At 60.9% G+C, this 18,616-nt stretch overlaps 1 protein-coding gene across 11 annotated transcripts in view; it reads right to left on the minus strand.

Moving 5' to 3' along the window:
- The window catches only part of RAP1GAP2 (RAP1 GTPase activating protein 2), a 73,884-nt gene that overhangs the window by 38,196 nt on the left and 17,072 nt on the right, over window positions 1-18,616 (minus strand). Inside the window, exons 1-2 of one of the 11 annotated variants that reach the window (XM_064394243.1) lie at window positions 16,585-16,847; window positions 11,991-12,107 (exon numbers count right to left, since the gene is read on the minus strand). In XM_064394243.1, coding sequence (XP_064250313.1) covers window positions 11,991-12,107; window positions 16,585-16,832 — 365 coding nt within the window. In that variant the 5' untranslated portion in view covers window positions 16,833-16,847. The other 10 variants (XM_064394247.1, XM_064394248.1, XM_064394255.1 and 7 more) reach the window with 10 other exon arrangements.

Here is an 18,616-nt window from a genome sequence, read left to right on the forward strand (position 1 = left end):
CAGAGCAGGGCATCGCCTGTGTCCCAGCTCTCTTCAAAGCACAAACCATGTATTTACAGATGATGGAGCTGTGGCAGCCCTGACATGCTGGGAAGATCCCCCCAAACCCCACATACTGAACCTGGCCCCAGGCAGACAAAACACAGAGCAGCCCCATTGCTCCCAGCCCTGGCTGGCTCGTGTGGGACCAGGAGCCCCAGTTGCTTCACTCATTTCCCTGGCACTGGTAATGAGTGCTCATCTCCTCAGAGTCATTGTGGTTACAGTCATATTAATATTAATTAATGCAAATCATAGTAATGTCGCAAAATGCAAAATAATGTCTTTTGGCAGTCACTGAAATGCTCTGTTATCTGCCACGTGGAATCAATTCCACATCTCAAAAAAAGACCAAACAGCAAAATAACACCCCCAGCACCCTCTTGTTTTGCACTGTGATCGCAGGGAACACGGCATGGCCACAGAAATGCAGCTTCCCCTCTCTTGCAGCTTTGCTTTGTCCCCCCCCAGGCCGGGCTGGGCTGTCAGGAGGGGGCTGCACCCACGGGTGGCACAGGGTCCTTGGCACTCTGTGGCACAGCTGAGCCTGGCAGGCTCTCGGGCACAGGCACCACGACCTTTCCCAGGGTCCCTCCCTTGCAGCAGCCTCACCCTCCCAAAACCCACGGTTGCTCTGCTCCAGGCATTTCCCCAAGCATCGGCTTCCATGCTCTGCTCTGGAGAGCACGCTGCTGCTCCTAAAAATAGATCTAAGGCACCTGCTATTGTGACTGAACACCTTACAGGCCTGCCCAGACCTCGCTGATCGTTAAATCACGCTGAACATCAGAGCAGGCTGGGGAGCAGAGCTGTCTCCAGACTCGGTGGCAGAGGTCAGGGACAGTGGGTGGCTGGGGCAGCTCCCATGGGACCTGTCCCTGAGCGAGGGCTGCTCCAGCGGCTCCATCCGGAGCCACGGGAAGAAACAACAGTTGCTGTCATTTGGTTATTTGGCCTCTTAGGGTGAGAAGGGGAGGAAAAGAAACAACAACAACAACATTAAAAAAAACACACACACACGAAAAAAAAAACACCAAACAGGAAATGAGCTCCCATGTTTGGGAAACCGCAGTTGCATGACCCTGAGAGCCGTTTGTGAGCCCTGCCCTGCCCTGCCCAAAGGCGGCAAAATGAAACTGCCCACACCCCGCAGCCCAGCCCGGGGCAGCACCAGCCCGGGGCAGCACTGCAGCACTCACCCGGGCTTTGCCCCCGAGCGCATCCCCACAGCCAGACCGGGGCACCGCGTCTGCCCCCGGCCCGAGCACACCGCCCGGGACCCCGCCGGCAGCACAGGCGGCTGGTGGAGAGTTTAAAAAGCAGCAATTTCCAGCGCAGCGGAGGCTGGAAACAGCGGGTGCAGCCACAGCAGCAGGCGGCTGGGTGTGCCCGGGCACCTCGCACGCAGCCCACAGGAAGGGTGGGGCGGCGGGGACCGTGGGAAGAGGCAGGTGCGGGTCCCTCCTTTGCCCGTGCCCGCCCAGGGAACGCTCTCCGGCGGCCACTGGGCTTTCCAGGCCCGGGGAGACGGGCACCGACCCTGGGAGCAGCCCCCACCCCACAGCTCCGGGAGGATGGGGCTCCCCCGCCGCTCTCACCCTGCAGACACCGGCGTGGTGTCCAAAGGAAAGCCCCTGTCCTGTTCCCTCAGCCCCAGCTGCACCTGTGGCACAGCCCCCAAGAGCCAGCACAATCTCCCAAGAGCCAGCGCAGCCCCCAGGAGCCAGCGCAGCCCACCAAGGGCCAGCACAATATCCCAAGAGCCAGCACAGCCCACCAAGGGCCAGCACAATCCCCCAAGAGCCAGCACAATCCCCCAAGAGCCAGTGCAGCCCACCAAGGGCCAGCACAATCCCTCAAGAGCCAGCACAATCCCCCAAGAGCCAGCGCAGCCCCCTCCAGCTGGCAGAGCCCGTTTTCCTCAGTGACCCTCCGGCTCGTGATTTTCTTTCCCCTGCAAGTGCCAAAGCACAGCACGAAAAGAAGCCAGAGCAGAGCCCAGCCTGAGTGCCCTGCCAAGGAGGGTCACTGCTCTGCTCCAGCGCAGAGCCCTGCTCCCAGCAGCGACCGTGGGGCAGAGCTGCCCAAGAGTGCGATTTGGCCACCACAAAATGAGCCCACATATCGCAAAACTTGTTTGCACAGGAGTCTGTCCAGGTGCCCCCTCGCCTCTGCAAGCGAAGGAAAGCCAGCCCGGCCAGGGCAGCTCTGGGTTCAGCGAGGCGTGTGCCCCCTCCCAGGGGACCCTGCCAAAGCCGTGGCGCTCCCGCTGCCCTCGCAGTGCCCCGGCATTCCCCAGCCGCTGCCAGGCAGCTCCAAGCCCCCTCGGAGCCCCGGGCTGCCGCTGTCCGCTCGCAGCCCCTGCGGGACGGGGAGGCGCAGAGCAGCCTTCTGCCCGAACACCGCCACAGCCAGCGCGAGGAACAGGCACCAAACACCTCGGAGAGGAGACCTGGAGAGAGGCCAGAGCGAGAACCGTGCCGTTTCCTTAAGCTGTTTCCCTAGATGAACACTCTCAGAGGGAACACACGGGAGCACTCATCCCGCTGAGCTGGGGCTGCAGGAGCAGCCGCGGGGCTCTGCTGAGGACACGCGAGGAACGGGTGAGTCCTGCAGGTGCCAGCGGCGCTGGGAGCCCGCCCGGGACCGGAGGGAGCTTCCTGCACAGCCCAAGGGGGCTGCAAGCACCGCTGAGTGCAGGAGGAGCAGGCAGCAGGGAAAGCAGCGAGGGGAAGGTGCGGGGCAGACATCCCGCAGGTGCGGGTAAACATCCCGCAGGTGCGGGGCAGACATCCCGCAGGTGCGGGCAGACATGCCGCAGGTGCGGGCAGACATGCCGCAGGTGCGGGGCAGACATGCCGCAGGTGCGGGGCAGACATCCCGCAGGTGCGGGGCAGACATCCCGCGGGTGCGGGGCAGACATCCCGCAGGTGCGGGGCAGACATCCCGCGGGTGAGGGGCAGACATCCCGCAGGTGCGGGGCAGACATCCCGCGGGTGCGGGCAGACATCCCGCAGGTGTGAGGCAGACATCCCGCGGGTGTGAGGCAGACATCCCGCAGGTGAGGAGCAGACACCCCGCAGGTGCGGGGCAGACATCCCGCAGGAATCGCGCCCACGGGAGCCCCGGGGGTGCCCGCAGCCCATCCCGGAGCTGCGGGCCGAAGCTGTGCCGGGCTGCTGCGGGCACGGGCAGCACCGTCCTTGCCCCGCACGCTCGGGCCGGCACGGGCCGGGGGAAGGGCTCTGCCCGAGGGCACCGCGGCCGGGATTCTGCTCGGAAAGCAGGGGAGGGGAGCTCCTCAGCCGGCTCCCGGCAGAGCGAGGAGAAGGGGAAGGCACCCACCAGCCGTAGCCGCCGAAGGAGACGCTGCGCTTCCTCTGGAACATGCTGGTGGCTCGGTGCTGTCCGGGCGGGGGACAGCGGTGACAGGACAACGGTGACAGGACAGCGGTGGCGGGACAGCGGTGGCCGTGCGGGACGGCCGGAGCGGCGCTTTCTGCCGGACCCCTCTCGCCCCGCTCAGCCGCCCCCGGCGCAGCAGCGCATGCACACGCGCACACACAAACACCACCGAAAAAAAGTCATTTCCTTTTCTTTTCGCTGCCACAGGCTTTTCGCAACCTCACGCTGCAAATATCGTATTTCTCCTAATGGCGGGACCACCGGCAGCGCCGCGCGGGCAGGGGCTGAGCCACGCACACCGTGGCACCCACACACACCGAGCCCTGCGGCTGCCCGGCCACCGAGTCCCGACCCAGAGGGTCCCTGGGGCAGCGTGGTGGTCTGCCTCTTCCTCCCTGTGACTGTGCAGTCACAGCACTAGGCTGGGCCCCTGGTAGGGGGACACCCACCCAGCCCTCCAGTGTGGTGGGGACATCCCACCAAAGGCATCAAACCTCAGCGAGCAGAACCCCATCACCTCATCCCTCATGGCAAACAGATCCCACCACCCAGAGCCCAGCAAGGCATCTCCCACTAGCTCCCCTGCAGCTGCCTGTGGCACACAAGTTTTCCATCCTCTGGTTCCCTGGCAGCTCTGTAGGGCTGAAGTGGCATCTGCAGCCTCACCACCACCCACACTCCCCTGTCCTTTAGCAGCCAGGCTTCAGAAATCCCACAGAAATGGAAATGCTGGCATCTAGCTGGGTGTGGGCTCCCACCCATCACAAATCCCCAGCAAACAGATGCTGCTCCCTGCACCAGGCTTTGGGCACTGCAGGGCACAGCAGAGCCGGGGGAGCTGAGCCCTGCAGGGGTGGGCACGGTGCCCAGAGGCTGGGTGTGGTGCCCAGGTGTCCTCACACCTTTCCCCTCCCCAGACCAACCAGCAGTGCCCACCTGCACCACTCGGAGCTGGGCTGCACAGGGGATCACCCTCTGCCACTCCAGGTGAGCAGGAGGGGTGGGAGGGCTGAGCCCCCGGGCAGGGCAGAGGCAGGGGGAGCTGGGCTGTGCTGGGGCAGAGCCCAAAGCTGCACCCAGGACAGGATGAGCTGCTCAGCCACACATGCCCTGCCATGCCCACGGGATGCAGGAGCCAGCCCCAGAGCCCAAAGGCCAGAAAGAGCCCCTGAGTGCCAAGGTGCACCCAGCTCACTCACCTCCTGCCCCAGTGATCCAGCACCTGTGTGGACTCACAGCATCCCCTTGCCCTGGCACTCCATGCAGGGCTGGCTCCTGGCTCAGAGGCAGCTCTAGCCCAGCGTTCTCATACAAGCACCCAAAAGCTTTAGATTGAGAGGCACTTGAATTCTATCTGATGTGTGAAAAAAGGGGTGGGGGAGAGAGGGTATAGGGAGCTGGAGAGAGAAATCACTCATCTCTGGGGAAAAAACTTGGACTGAAATCCAGCTATTTCAACTCCTACTTCTCTGCCCACAGCCTTAAAGAGATGAAACGATGGAAATTCTTTTAATTTTAGAGCTCTTAAGAACATTTCTAAAAAACAAAATGCTGCAGGCTTTGAAGCCATAATTCAGGTGCTACAAAATATCTGGAGCAGTCATTTGCTTGGAACACGTTTGTTCCTGGCCTGCATGATCTGTGTCAGAGCTCTGCACCACAGCAGTGTGACGTTATCCTCTCCTTCCTCTCCCCCCGGGTCATGTCTTCCTTACACTCCTCCCAGTTCATTTCTGCCCAGCTCTGCCGAGCTGCTCACAATTAAAATGTCTGAAAACAAAAGCTTTGGGTGTAGCCAGGCTCGGGAGACCCAGTGTGGCTGCTCCAGCCTGGCCCTGTGTGCAGAGGTGTGGGACACGGGGTGACAGGGGCTGTGGCAAGCACTGACCTTCGCTGTTCCACAGCAGGAACGACTTGGGGAGCCACAGAGGCACGGCCAGCTTGACACCTTCCCCTTGCAGCACCAGGTGCTGCCCAGCTTCACTCCTTCCCCTTGCAGCACCAGGCACTGCCCAGCTTCACTCCTTCCCCTTGCAGCACCAGGCACTGCCCAGCTTCACTCCTTCCCCTTGCAGCACCAGGCACTGCCCAGCTTCACTCCTTCCCCTTGCAGCACCAGGTGCTGCCCAGCTTCACTCCTTCCCCTTGCAGCACCAGGTGCTGCCCAGCTTCACTCCTTCCCCTTGCAGCACCAGGCACTGCCCAGCTTCACTCCTTCCCCTTGCAGCACCAGGTGCTGCCCAGCTTCACACCTTCCCCTTGCAGCACCAGGTGCTGCCCAGCTTCACTCCTTCCCCTTGCAGCACCAGGCACTGCCCAGCTTTAGATCTTCCCCTTGCAGCACCAGGTGCTGCCCAGCTTCACTCCTTCCCCTTGCAGCACCAGGCACTGCCCAGCTTTAGATCTTCCCCTTGCAGCACCAGGTGCTGCCCAGCTTCACTCCTTCCCCTTGCAGCACCAGGCACTACACCTTCTGCTGCTTCAGCCCTGCGGGAACTCGTGGTTCTGGGGTGACATGGAAGCAGGAAGGGTGACAGGGCACAGCAGGGCAGGAGCTGACTCCCCCTTGCCGGGAGCTCACTGTGGTCAGCAGGTCACAATCACTCCTGCAGCTCTTCCTCACGTCACGCTAAAGCACAGGGTGACCCCCGTGCCTGCCCCAGGATTTCAGAGCACAGGAGGGCAGGGCCCTGGCCATGGGGAAGCATCTCCATTTCCTGCTGCCCAGGAGGGTGTGGGGCAGCCCCTGCACAAGCCCACCTCACCCTGCTCCAGCAGGGAATACCTGTGGCTGGCAGTGGTGGCAGTGGAGCTCTTCCTGCTCCCCATCCCCACACACCTGGCAGCCCCCACAGATCCAGGTGACGAGCTGCATTTGAAGCAGGCAAAGGCTAGAAATGCAGCAGGGACCCAGCCCCAGCCCCCCGAGGCCAGCAGCCTGCCTGGCTCTGGGTACCACTGCCTGCCCAGCACATCTCACCCGCAGGGGTGTGCCTCCAGAAATAGTCCCTGCAATGACATTTTCTCACTTCCCCTCTTCCCCCCGAGGTATTTCACACAGGCTCATAAACAGCAAGGAGAAAACCTTCCTACTTTCAGAGCAGGCACAGGCAAATCATAACCGAGCAGCCAAAATTAGGGAACAAAACCCTGGGGGAGGACAACTCCTCAGTACCATCTGCACCAGTCTAAATTAACATCTCCCAGGGGCCTCTGCCAGAACCAGGATGCCATTGCTCCAAGCCAGCCTGGTGAGCAGCCCCTGCCTACTGGGAACAGTGCCACACTGCTGGTGACACCTCAGAGCAGGGCTGTGCCCAGCAAGGGCAGCATAAATCTTCCCTTTCTTACTGGGATTGCATCATTAGTGCTTTAATATTGCCTGCGGCTCTCTGAGGGCATTCAGTTTCCTATTATGATTCTAAAGAAGGTTGTGGGCACCAAGAAATATTAGATTTTGTCCTGACAGGAAGAACATGCCGTGCGCATCAGCAGCTTGACCTACAGAGCAAAGGAAAACAGTGTCCAAGTTACCTCTGACTCAGTTCATGGAATAATTTAAACACTATTTTCTCCCCTTTATGGTGCTGCTGAAGTGAAAAGAGAAACTCGATGTCTTAAATACAGGTTCCCACAAACCCCAGCTTGCTCTCAGGGGGGCTCTTCACTGTTCAACAGCCTCAGACCAGGACTGAGGGGCTCCTTCACCAGCACGCTGGGGAGGGAGGCTGTGTGCCACAGCTTCAGACACAGGATGGGAAAGACAGAGCCTTCCTGATCCTCAAGCTGCAAGCCATGCTCCAGCTCCTCTTCCACATTCTTGAGAAACCACTGATGGCTCCTGGACTCACCCCTATGTCCAAAGAGATCTGTCCACTCTGCTCCTTTCTGTGGAAATGGCTGAAACACAGATCCTGGAGGAAGCCAGCATGGACCTGCAAAGCATCACTCCTCGGGCAGCTGGCACAGAGGGACACTTACACCCAGGTATGGCAGCACCAGCTTGCCCAGGAAGAGGAGAGCACAGAGCCCAGCACAGAGGAGAGAACCCAGGAAAGCAGCAGGCTGACAGCCTACCCCCTGTGCTGGTCAGGTGCCTGTGACCCCCAAAGGCCTCTCCCACCACCACGTGAACCAGCTTTTTGCTGCAGAGGGACACAGATCATGTCTCATCACAGCCCTGTATGCACAAACTCATCACATGGGCTCCCAGCCTCACTGAATTCTTCTCAGCCCACTGAATTTAATGTACAGCGTTGTTTGTTTTCTCAAGGCCACCCATTTTAGAGTCCTGCCTTGCTAGCAAGGGCATGGAATTCCTCTCTCATGAAAAGGCATGAAAAGGCCCTCTCTAGGAAAAGCCTGTTCAAGCACACACATTTTCTGTGCCTGTTTTCTCCCAACCACCCCCTTGCCATGCCAGTGGAGCCTGAGGATGCTTCAGGGGAGCAGCAGAGGCTGCATCCTCCTGCAGTCTGCCTCCCAGGGGCCAGCAGGAAGGTTGCTCTGTGCATCCAGACAATGCCCTCACAGGTGCCTGGCACAGGGTGCTCCAGGGCAGGCACCACTGCCCCCTTTCTCCCCTCTGTGCCAGGGGCATCCCTGCTGCAGCCAGAGCAGCAGCTGCCATGTCAGCAGCAGGTCCCTGTGCTGTCACCATGGCTACCTGCACATCTGCACATCTGCACATCAGTCCCCACTGCCTGCACGAGCAGGAGCCCAGCGCTCATTGCCCAGGGCTGCTGGAAGGAGGATGCACCGGGGCAAACCTCCACAAAATCCTGCTCCCAGCGGCAGGCTGGCACTGCCAGCTGCGCCAGGAACTGCAGAGTGTTTGGCCCAGTTCACACAACAAACACGGAGCAGGGGGGTGGCTGCAGCCGGTGAAGAAATTGTGGAGAGACAGAAAAAGAACAGCTTAAACTGAAAACCAGGGCTGGGAAAACGTGGGGGCGGGATGAAAGCATGGGAATGAGAGAGACCTGAACATGCTTTGGCTGGAAATTAGGAGGCTTCTAATTTTCAATACAATCAGTCTCTGGAACAGTTTCCTAATTATGGAAATAAAGGAATCAAAAATACCCCAACCTCCTCATTGAGACACAGAACATTTAAGACTTACACAAGATGGTAAAGTCTAGTGGAAGGTGTCCCTGTCCGTCAGAGGGGGTTTGGAACTGGGTGACCTTTGCTGTCCCTTCAGCCCAAACCATTCTGTGATTCTGTGACCTGCGATGCCACAGCAGCAGGGCTCTGGCTCACTGACCCAGCAGGTGACCTGGCCCCTTCCCCTGACAAGGGCTGCTCCTCTCAGACACCCCTGCCCTGCACCCCAGCCTCAGCAGCAGGCAGGAAATCGGGGCTGCCCGAGGCTGAGCTGCGCAGGCGGAAGGTCAAACCCTGAACATTGCAGACAAACCACATGGGGCTTGGACTCGAGCTTTTCCAAATCCTGCTACCTCTTTGCCAACATCACCTGTATTTTTCAACCATTTTGGGTGGGCTTTTCAAGAGCCTGGGTTGAAACCAAATCACAGTCAAGGAACAGTCCTCCTGGCGTCCAGCTCAGAGGCAGATGTTCACTCCAAGCAAGGATTCATCCACCCCCACAAAACTGCAAAATGTCTGTGGAGAGTGAGCTGTTTTTAGCTCCTGGAAAAAAATGTGTCTCCTCCTGTTGCTGCTGAAGTCCTGCTCCTGTTTCCACAGCAGCAGCAGCCAGGGACCAGCAGTGTCTGAGCAGGTACAGACAGCAGCAGCAGCAGAGGGCCTCTCTGAGCAGCCTCAGGGCCCCGCTGCCAGACAGACATGCTCAGGGATGAAGGGAAGGAGGGATGATAAAACAAACAAGCAAAGAAAAAGGCATTTTTGCTGCTATGGTTATGGTCTCTAGTGGGAGGAACCGGCAGCAGAGGGAGAATGCAGCATCTGTGAAACGTGGCGTGTGCAAGTGCGAGCCGGCTGCCTGCAATCACACCGCGAGCTGGAGCTGAATTTCAACTCTTTGGCATGATTCCAACCTTCAGTAAATCCTGCCTTGTGGACAGATATTATGTCCCTTCTGCTACTAAATCAGCAAGCAGTCTTAAACAAAACAGCAGAGCCCAGAGCGCGCAGAAGACGGCACAACCCGGCAGGATCCATCTCACAGCCTGCGTCCGCCAGGGACGCGAGCAACAGCTCACACAGCCCTGACAGGCTCCGTGCAGCCCCACGCCAGGCGCATCGGCCCGAAGGTGTGCAAGAAGGGAAACGCTGAGCCTGGTGAGCAGACATTGCCCCGCTTTGCCGGCAGGGATGAGCTGCAGCCTCGCACAGGGCAGGGTGGAGGATCGGTGTGGAGCAGACCGGCGTGGAGGCTCAGTCCCTTTTCTGTGCAAACACCTGGGGCTCCCCAGCCAAGGAGGGGGAGGCAGGACAAAGCCCCCCGCATGCCACCGGACCCCACCAGCCCGACCCCGGGACAGCAGGCAGAGCCCCACACTGCTGGAAATCGCCTCCTCGAATGGTCAATATTCTAAGAGCGGCGCTGGCAGCCACTCCACCGTCCTCCCACACCTGTGTCCCGGCCCACCGTCCCCAGCCCTGACCTCCGTGCAGCCCCCGGCCCCCAGCCCCTGCCCTGCGCCGCAAAGGCGCCTCGGCCGCGGGGCTGCCCCGCCACCAGCACGTACCTACCGGGGGATGGAGCCCGTGCCGTGCCGTGCCGTGCCGCGCCGTGCCCGCTGATCCCGCCGGTGACGGAGCCGGCCCCGCGCGGGGCGGTGCGGGGCGGAGCAGAACGGTGCAGACCGGCCCGGAGCAGGGCAGAACGGGGCGGAACGGTGCAGAACGGGGCGGAACGGTGCAGACCGGGGCGGAACGGTGCAGACCGGCCCGGCACGGGGCGGGGCAGAACGGGGCGGGGCGGAACGGAGCGGGGCAGGGCAGAGCTCTTTCGTCGAGCGGCGCCGCGGCCTTGCGATCCCGCAGGCTGCGGGGCAGAGCCGAGTCCCGCCGCCTGCCCCGCCCGAAGGCAGGAGCACAGCATCCCCCGAAGGCAGGAGCACAGCATCCCCCGAAGGCAGGAGCACAGCATCCCCCGAAGGCAGGAGCTCAGCCCCTCCGAAGGCAGGAGCACAGCATCCCCCGAAGGCAGGAGCACAGCATCCCCCCGAAGGCAGCAGCACAGCCCCTCCGAGGCCGTCTCCTCGCTCCCCTCCACCCGCAGCATCCCTGCGCCCCAGCCGTGCTGCCGCTGCTCCTGCCACAGGTTACACCCGGGCTGCCTTGGGGACAAACTCTCCACTCCAATGGGAGACATACAGACACCACTCATCATTGGTCGCTGGTGTCCTACAGGCCCTCCAGACGGCTCCGGGTAACTTCCCAGGGGAAACTTCCTGGTAACTTTTCCTCTGGGAAATCAAACGAATCCAGGGAAATTAACCCCAACAGCACTCAGCATTAATTATAAATGATGTTACACACATTTCAATTGCACGTGCCAAATTAAACACGTACATCAGGCATGAGACTAACACAACCTCTGAAAGCAATTTGCAAAAATTAGTTAAAATCGATAAACAGCACAGTCATTCCAGCTTCTGGAAAGCCTCTCCAGCGGCAGGCAGAGGGATTCCCACCGCGGGAAGCAGATGGCAGCAGTAAGCATGTATGCCATGGCTCCTGCCGGGAGCAGCTGGCACTCCCTCATGCCCCCAGAAGTCTCTCCCAGGTGTGAACGTCACCTCCGTCCACCCCCGCCCTGCTTGCCCTGCATGGAGAGTACCCACAGCCCTTCCTGTCCTTGGACTTCCCAACCCAAGGCTTTTGGGCACCTCCTTGCTCTGCAGCCACCCTCCCACTGTTCTCATCCATGCAGTTCCAGGCAGATAAATACTTCAGGGCTTTAAGGGCTCTTGGAGCAGAACTGCTGCTGAAACACAGAGGGAAGAGCTTTTAGTGCCACAGCCACTCGGGGACTCAGCATGTTCCAGAGCTCTTCGCAGGCCAGAGAGCAGATGCTGCTCTGTGTGTGTCTGCAGGCCCATGAGGCTTTCATGTTAATGGTGTTTTATCATCACACGCGGGATGGGAGCTGACAGCAATGCATATGCATCAGCAGGGAGAGCCACAGCACTGCCTGGGATGTGGCTCCCAAGGGGAGAGTTTAAGCACCGACCAAAATCAGGGGATCAGAACAGATATTTTCCAACGATCACTGATGGCTGGGGGAAACACAGCCCATGGCTACCATCTGTTTTTAAGTAAACCTCAAGTGCTGCACGCATAAAGCAGATCCTCAACCAGAACCACAGGGGCAGTTACAATAAAAGTTTGGGCAGGCAGGTGATAATTTGTCCTTTCCACTGCTTTAAACTAAACAGCTCTTATGTGATGCTTACATCTCCTGGTGCCACTGCCTGGGACTGGATGTTAAAGCAAAGCCCAAGAGGTTCATGGTCACAGGGCTGCCAGACAGGCTGGGGCTCAGGGTCAAAACCACAAGGGCCTGTGCAGGAGCAAGCAGCAGGGCAGGAGCCAGCGCTGCCCGCACCCCTTACCTGCTGGGGGAGCCCAGGTCTGCCCGGCTGACGATGCGGTGCTGCTGGGGCGAGTGGAGCCACTGGAACGCCGTCAGCGTCCTCTCCTCGATGCGAAAGCGGCCCTCTCGCACGTACCTAAAAATAACACCGGGGAGGCTGAAATATTCATCAGCACCGGCTGCGGAGGCAGCGGCAGCGGCGGGCTCGGCTCCGCCGGGCTCTCAGAGGCAGCAGAAAATCACTGTACAGCCGGCTGCCCGCAGCCCTGTGCCACCCCACCCCGCGCTGCCCGCCACCCACGGCCGTGTCTGGCACAGGGCATCCCTTGGGGCTGACCCCAGGGAGGGTCCCTCACCCTCCTCGGGGGTCTGTGGGGTCGCTGCCCCTTACAGCCCCCAGCCCCGCAGGCCTCTGAACAGACCCACAGGCCCCATGCCTGCCTTGTGCAGGAAAACAAAGAACAAACATCTCCAAAGCAGCACGGGACATTCCCCTGTGAAGCCCCAGGGGTACAGCACCCCCTGCTCAGCACTCTTGGGGTACAGCCTGCCCCCAGCACACACCCCCAGGCCAGCCCCAGCCCCAGGCTGGCTCCAGGGCCTTTCCAGCATCACTTCAAATGCCAGGCCAGACGTTGGGGCTTATCCAGTAATAGCTGAGTGAATTGATGGTTATGAATTTGATTAGAAGAGCATGGGTTCCCTGTTAAGTGAGCAAAATTCTGACAACTGCAGTTGTTTCCATCTTTTGGAACAAAATCCTGCTGCCTGCTTCCATCCCAGCAGCCAGCTGCACTTCATACACACTCCTCTGAACGTGAAATTTCATCAGCAAGTAATTAATAAGTTAAAGCCCCTGTAGAACTGATTGGAGACACACACACACAGCTGCAGCACCCATGAGCCTCAGCCAGGGCTGGAGAGAGCTCCTGTCCCTTGCTCTGCATTGGATGCTCCAGGAGGCTCACTCCAGCACTAACCCCAGGGATGGGGCTGAGGGGAGGTTCCACTGTGCCATCAGCTCCCCACGTGCTGTGCTGGGCTCTGTGACCTGCCTGAGCCCAGCAGCCCTGCAGGTCCTGTGAGCTGAGGCAGTGACAGTGCAGGAACTGTGAGTAGCTAAAGGAAACCCAAAAGGCTCCCCAGCATCCCCAGCACAGAGTGGCCTGCCAATTTTCTGGCTAAAAGCATCTGAGCAGGGTGCAGTGGCAGTGCTCCCTGCAGCTCTGCTCTGATAACCGTGCACAGAGCCAAGGGAAGCCAGACTGTCCCTTGGGAGGTGGGGTGAGGCAGTGGGGACACAGCACAGCCCGGCCACGCAGCTGCTGCAGCAGTTTGTTCAAGTGTGAGAGGGGAAAAGTGTCCTTGGCTGCAAGGAGGGGGGAAGGGAGGGAGAGAGGAAAAGAAAAAGCTTCAGTGACTCCCACTCTGGCCCTGGTTTGAGGGGCTCCCGCCCACAGCTGGCTCGGGCTCTGTTCCTGCCAGGGACAGCCGGGCCCGTGCCAGCGCTCCCCTCAGCATCCCTGGAGCACCCAGCCCCGCCGGGCACCGCCGCAGCGCCCTGCTCAAAAGTCACAAGCTTCGGACGTCACAAACTGCACAATTCAACATAAAAGAACACAGACAAAGCTTGTTCTCAATGTCAGCCCGTCCCGGCTGATCCGGGCACAGACGGTGCCCTGTTCCAAGCCCGTCCCCTCGCAGCAGAGACCGCAGGAGCCTCCGCACGCCCGGGACTCCCCCGGAACGAGACCTCGGCATCCCGGCACGCTGCCGCTCCCACGCTTCTCCCCAGCGGGCAGGACCCTCCCCGAGTGCAAAGTCTTCGGGATGCGACTCTGCTGCCTCTGCCAGCGATCCCCCTCCCAGCACAGACCCGCCCCCTCCCCGCACCCCCGTGTGTCCCCCCGGCTGGAACAGGCGCCCCGCCGGGACCCCCGCTCCTATCGGGATCCCGCTCCAGCCGGGACCCCCACTCCAGCCGGGACCCCGCTCCAGCCGGGACCCCCACTCCAGCCGGGACCCCCGCTCCTATCGGGACCCCGCTCCAGCCGGGACCCCCACTCCAGCCGGGACCCCCGCTCCTATCGGGACCCCGCTCCAGCCGGGACCCCCATTCCAGCCGGGACCCCGCGGTGCCCCTCGGAGCGCCCCGCAGCATCCCAGATCCAGGGCGAGGTCCCGTGTCCCCTCACCCCTACCCGGGGTCCCCGCAGCCCTGGTTCTCCTCTCTCCCGGGCTGGGAGCATCCCCGCGCCGCAGCCCAGCCCCCTGGCAGGCTGAGCCCCTGCCGCTCTCCAGCTCGGGGTCCCCTTGCCGAGCCAGCCGGGACCCCCGGGCCCGCCGCACTCACCAGCGCACCAGCTCCCAGCGCCGCTCCCCCGCCGCCTTGCCCGAGGCCATCGCGGGGGTCCCGCCGGGCGGGGGGGGCCCGCAGACCCCGCTCGGAGCCGGCGGCGGCTCCTCAGCACCAGCACCGGCCCCGGGCTGGGGCGGCTGCGCCGGTTCCTGCGCCGGTCCCGGCGCTCCCGCCCCCTCGGCGCCCGGGGACCGGGGGGGCCCGGCCCGGGCAGGTGCGGGGGGGCGCAGCGCTGTGCCCGGTTATGTAAAGCCTTATGCAACGCCCCCGCCGGGGCAGCCCCGAGGGGCACACAGAGCCCTGGCACCTCCCCGCGCACCCCGGAGTCCCGCGCCGGGCAGCTGGACCCCGTCCGGGGCTCCAGGGAATCGTGCGCTTCCCAGCCCTCAGGCACTCCGAGCGAGTGCGCTGAGCATCCCAAAGTGCCCCGGGAGCTGCCAGCGGGGAAAGCACCCCCGGGACGGGCCCTGGCACCCCGCGCCTCCCCGAGCCCCCCACTCACCGCTCCCTCGGGCGAGGCCGCAGCGGCACGGCCGGGGCTGGACCCGCCCTGCTCTGTCACGGTCCTTGCTCGCTGTAAGAGCACCCACCCAACCCGCCCGGCACAGCCGGCAGAGCTGTTCTCCCATAAATTCAGAGCAAAACCTGCCCGAGCCGGAACTTCCCTCCCGGAGCCCCTGGCGCTGCAGCAAACCACACGTGCAGCCCGGAGTGAGCCACACTGAAAGCTGCTTCTCAAAAGTGGTGTTCTGGCCCTAAAGCCTCACTTTTCTGATCTTTGAGAATTTAATTTCACAGCTGCATCCACAAGCCAACAGCTTCATTTAAAGCAAATGGCGTTAGCTACTCAAGTAAATTCCTGTTTTTGGTGATTCTGAAGCCCTGCTGTGGTTGGGTGCAAGCACATCTGGAGGGCACTGATGCTCCCTCACAGCTGGGGAGCAGAGGTTGTGCTGGCTGGAGGCTGTGCCTTGCTGGGCCACAGGAAGGAGCTGGGGCTCCCCCAAACCTGGGCAGTGGCCTGCCCTCACAGGGGCTGTCATCTGCCCCGGTTATGGCTGGAGAGAGCCACCCGCCAGGGAGAACCTGTCCAGGTGTGGGGGGAGCAGAGGGGGTCCCCGGGAGCCCTCGTGTGTGCCAGCTGTGCCCAGGAGATGGCTGGCACCCCACCTCTGGTGGCACCAGCGGGCTCAGGGAGAGCTCCACAGAGCCCCAGAGCTGTAAAAGGACAGAGAGCTCAGGGGGAGCCGGGCTCTGCTCCCAGCACTCACTGCAGGGCTGACCCTGCTCTGCTCTGAGCCCAGCCACAGCTCCCCCAGCACCGGCTGCAGGGGGGCACAGGCAGGGAACAGCGACAGAATGCACTGCAGGGAGCAGGGGAGAGCCAAAACTCACCCTCCTACCCCTGCAGCACCAGAGCTGACCCACCCCTGCTTCACCATAACAGTTTTTACAGACCTGGGAGATTTAAAAATAAAAGCAACCTTCATTTTAAAAAAAGTTTTTAGACAATGAGAAAAAATAAAAATTCACATATCACATATGCACTAACACAGAGGAACAAGTTGTATTGCTTAGCTCAAGCAAATATCCTTACAAGTAGATATTTTCCAATCCCTGTGGAAATGTTAAGCTAATGTTAAATTTATTAAAATCCTCCAGCTTTTAGCCTTTAGACTTTAAGGAGCTTCTTATTAGGTTCTTCAAAGCAATTAGAAGGCACACACACACTACATTTCAATTAGGTTGAAAAATAATATCTGAGGCAAAGTTAAACTCATTTATACATTAAATGAAAAAAATCCCCCAATAATTAACTCGGGGGTGGTGGGGGAAAGCTCTGGTCTCAAAGCACTCCCGTAGCCACCCTGGAAGGGCACAGGATTCCAGTTAACTCCAGTGCACATGGGATGCAGCTCCCACTGGGAGTCAGCTGTTTCTTCCAGGAATCAGTCACCACTGGAGGGCTGGGCCAGCACATGCCCTTGGCCACATCCAGAGCTGCCGGCAGAGGCCCCAGCCCTCAGCTCCTCTGGCAGCCCCAGGAAGGAAGGAGGGTGCCAGCAGCAGCACCAGGCGCTGCCAGGGCCTGTCCCTGCCCGCTGACTGTGGCACACACTCACACACACGCACATGCATACACACACACTCATACACACATGTACACACACACACAGACTCACGGGCGCTGCCTGTACCGGGGCTGGTGCCGGTACCGCTTATCCTTACCGCCGCCGGTACCGCTTATCCTTACCGCCGCCGGTGCCGCTGTCCGCCGGTGCCTCTGCCGCTGCCGGTGCCACTGCCGGTGCCGCTGCCGGTGCCGCTGCCGGTGCCACTAGAGGTCAGTGCCGGCACGGAGCAGCAGCGGCGGCGGCGCCGGAGCCCAGCCCCGCTCGGAGAGCTGCCGCCCGCAGCCCCATCCGCGGTGCCCGCATCCGGCATCTCGCATTCCGCATCTCTCATCCCGGAGGCTTCATCCCCACATTCCCCATCCGGCATGCCCACAGTCCCCAGCAGCCTCGGGCCGGGGAAAGCCAGGCTGCTGCCGCAGAACCCGCACCTGGGGCACCGGGTGCGTGTCCCCCGCCCGCTGCCCCGCGGGTCCCCGTGGGCAGGGGCTGCCAGCGCTCCCGCTGAGGCTCATGGCAGCGGGATGCCTCCAGCTGGGGCACAACAGCCCAGGAGCTGACCGCCTCTGGCCAGCAGGCTCTGGAGCTCAGTGACGGGGCTGAGGCCGCAGCAGGGACCCCCCAGTTCCTCCTGAATTGGAATTCCTGCCATCTCTGCCTCACTTCAGACTTGTTCGAACAGGAGCTCCTGTCTCAGAGCAAGCAGGGAGTGGGGAAGGGACGCAGCATAACTGCAGTGCAGGACATCACGGTGGCTGGAGGCACCAGCACAGGCACTGCCATGCCGTGTCTGCTCAAGCAAGCTGCCAGTGAAACCAGTTACCTTTGGCACTGGTGATGGGAAACACGAGCAGCCTGTGCGTGACCCCGAGCTGCCAGGGGTGGCTGTGGAGGCAGCCGGCGCTCCTGCACCACGCGGGGTGCAGAGGCTGCTCTGCTGCTGTCCCCGGCGGGCTGCAGCCGGGAGCGGTGACCTCATTTACACAGCAGCTCCCTGTCCCCGAGTGCCTGACCTTGGCTGTTTGCAGGCTTGTCTTTTATCCAGTGGAAAATCAATGGAAATTGTACAAACCTTGTGAAACATGATGCACTCAGACGTTCCCCCTCTCTCCTCCCCCCAGCTCCCGTCTGCGGCTCGCTGCTGCTCAGGGTAGCACACAAGTTAGGGGAACACACAGGGAGACACTGAAAACACCCACACACCCTGAATGTGGCACACTGCCCTGAGAGGGACGGGGGACACCTTGGCAAGCGTTGACTCGAGGGTCACAAATGGGCGAGAGGGGCTCCACGTGAGACAGTGCTGCTCTGAACAAGAACGGCTGCACTCTCCCCTTCACACTGGCATCTGTGGCCCCGTAACCACTCCTTGTTTCAAGAAGAACTCATTTTCCAGAGAACACAAGTTGAGAGGAGGCCCCCTCAGCAGCTGGCATGACTGGGTGAGCGTTGGGAGGCCCTGGAGCTCTCCATTGCATGGTCTGGGGCTGCAAGCAGAGGAGTCTGAATAACTTATTGCAAGTGAGCTTCTTGTGTGTGCATGTACAGACCTTCAGACCACACTGCTCATCTTTTCTCTTGATTCAATGATTTCTTTCTTTGTGTGAACTAAACTTAGTCTTCATAGATGAGCCCTAACACAAATCCCAGCCCTTCTCAGCTGCCAGAAACAACTGGCCAGGCTGGACCCCAGCACTGTGCATCAAGTGAGGGTCCAGTCCTTGGCCATTACTGTGCAGAGATGTCACAAACCTGTATCACACCTGGAGCGTGTGCTTTGCTGCAGGCACAGGGCAGTCTATCGGCCACAGCAAACCTCGCTGGGTCTGTGGAGCACCAGCACTCACCCAGAGCCTGGAAGCATTCAAGGGGAGGGAAGGATGTGGGATGGCAGAATGACACCACAGACCACACTGTGTGAGCTCCCCTACAGCTGCTCTGTGCTGGCTGCACACCGGGACTGCAGCAGCTTGAACAGGGAGCCGGCAGCGCGGTTCAGCATCCGAGCAGGAGCGCGGCTCTCTCAGGCACATTTGGGCGAGGGAACGGGAATCAGCAGACTGTCAGCTGACGGGAGGGCGCTACCATTTCCCTGCGCCGTGCGCCGTGGAACAGGCCACCGCATCCCTGCATCCCCGCCGAGCACAGGCGCAA

The sequence above is a fragment of the Passer domesticus genome, chromosome 19 (assembly GCF_036417665.1).
Source record: "Passer domesticus isolate bPasDom1 chromosome 19, bPasDom1.hap1, whole genome shotgun sequence".
In the NCBI taxonomy this organism is placed as follows: Eukaryota; Metazoa; Chordata; class Aves; order Passeriformes; family Passeridae; genus Passer; species Passer domesticus.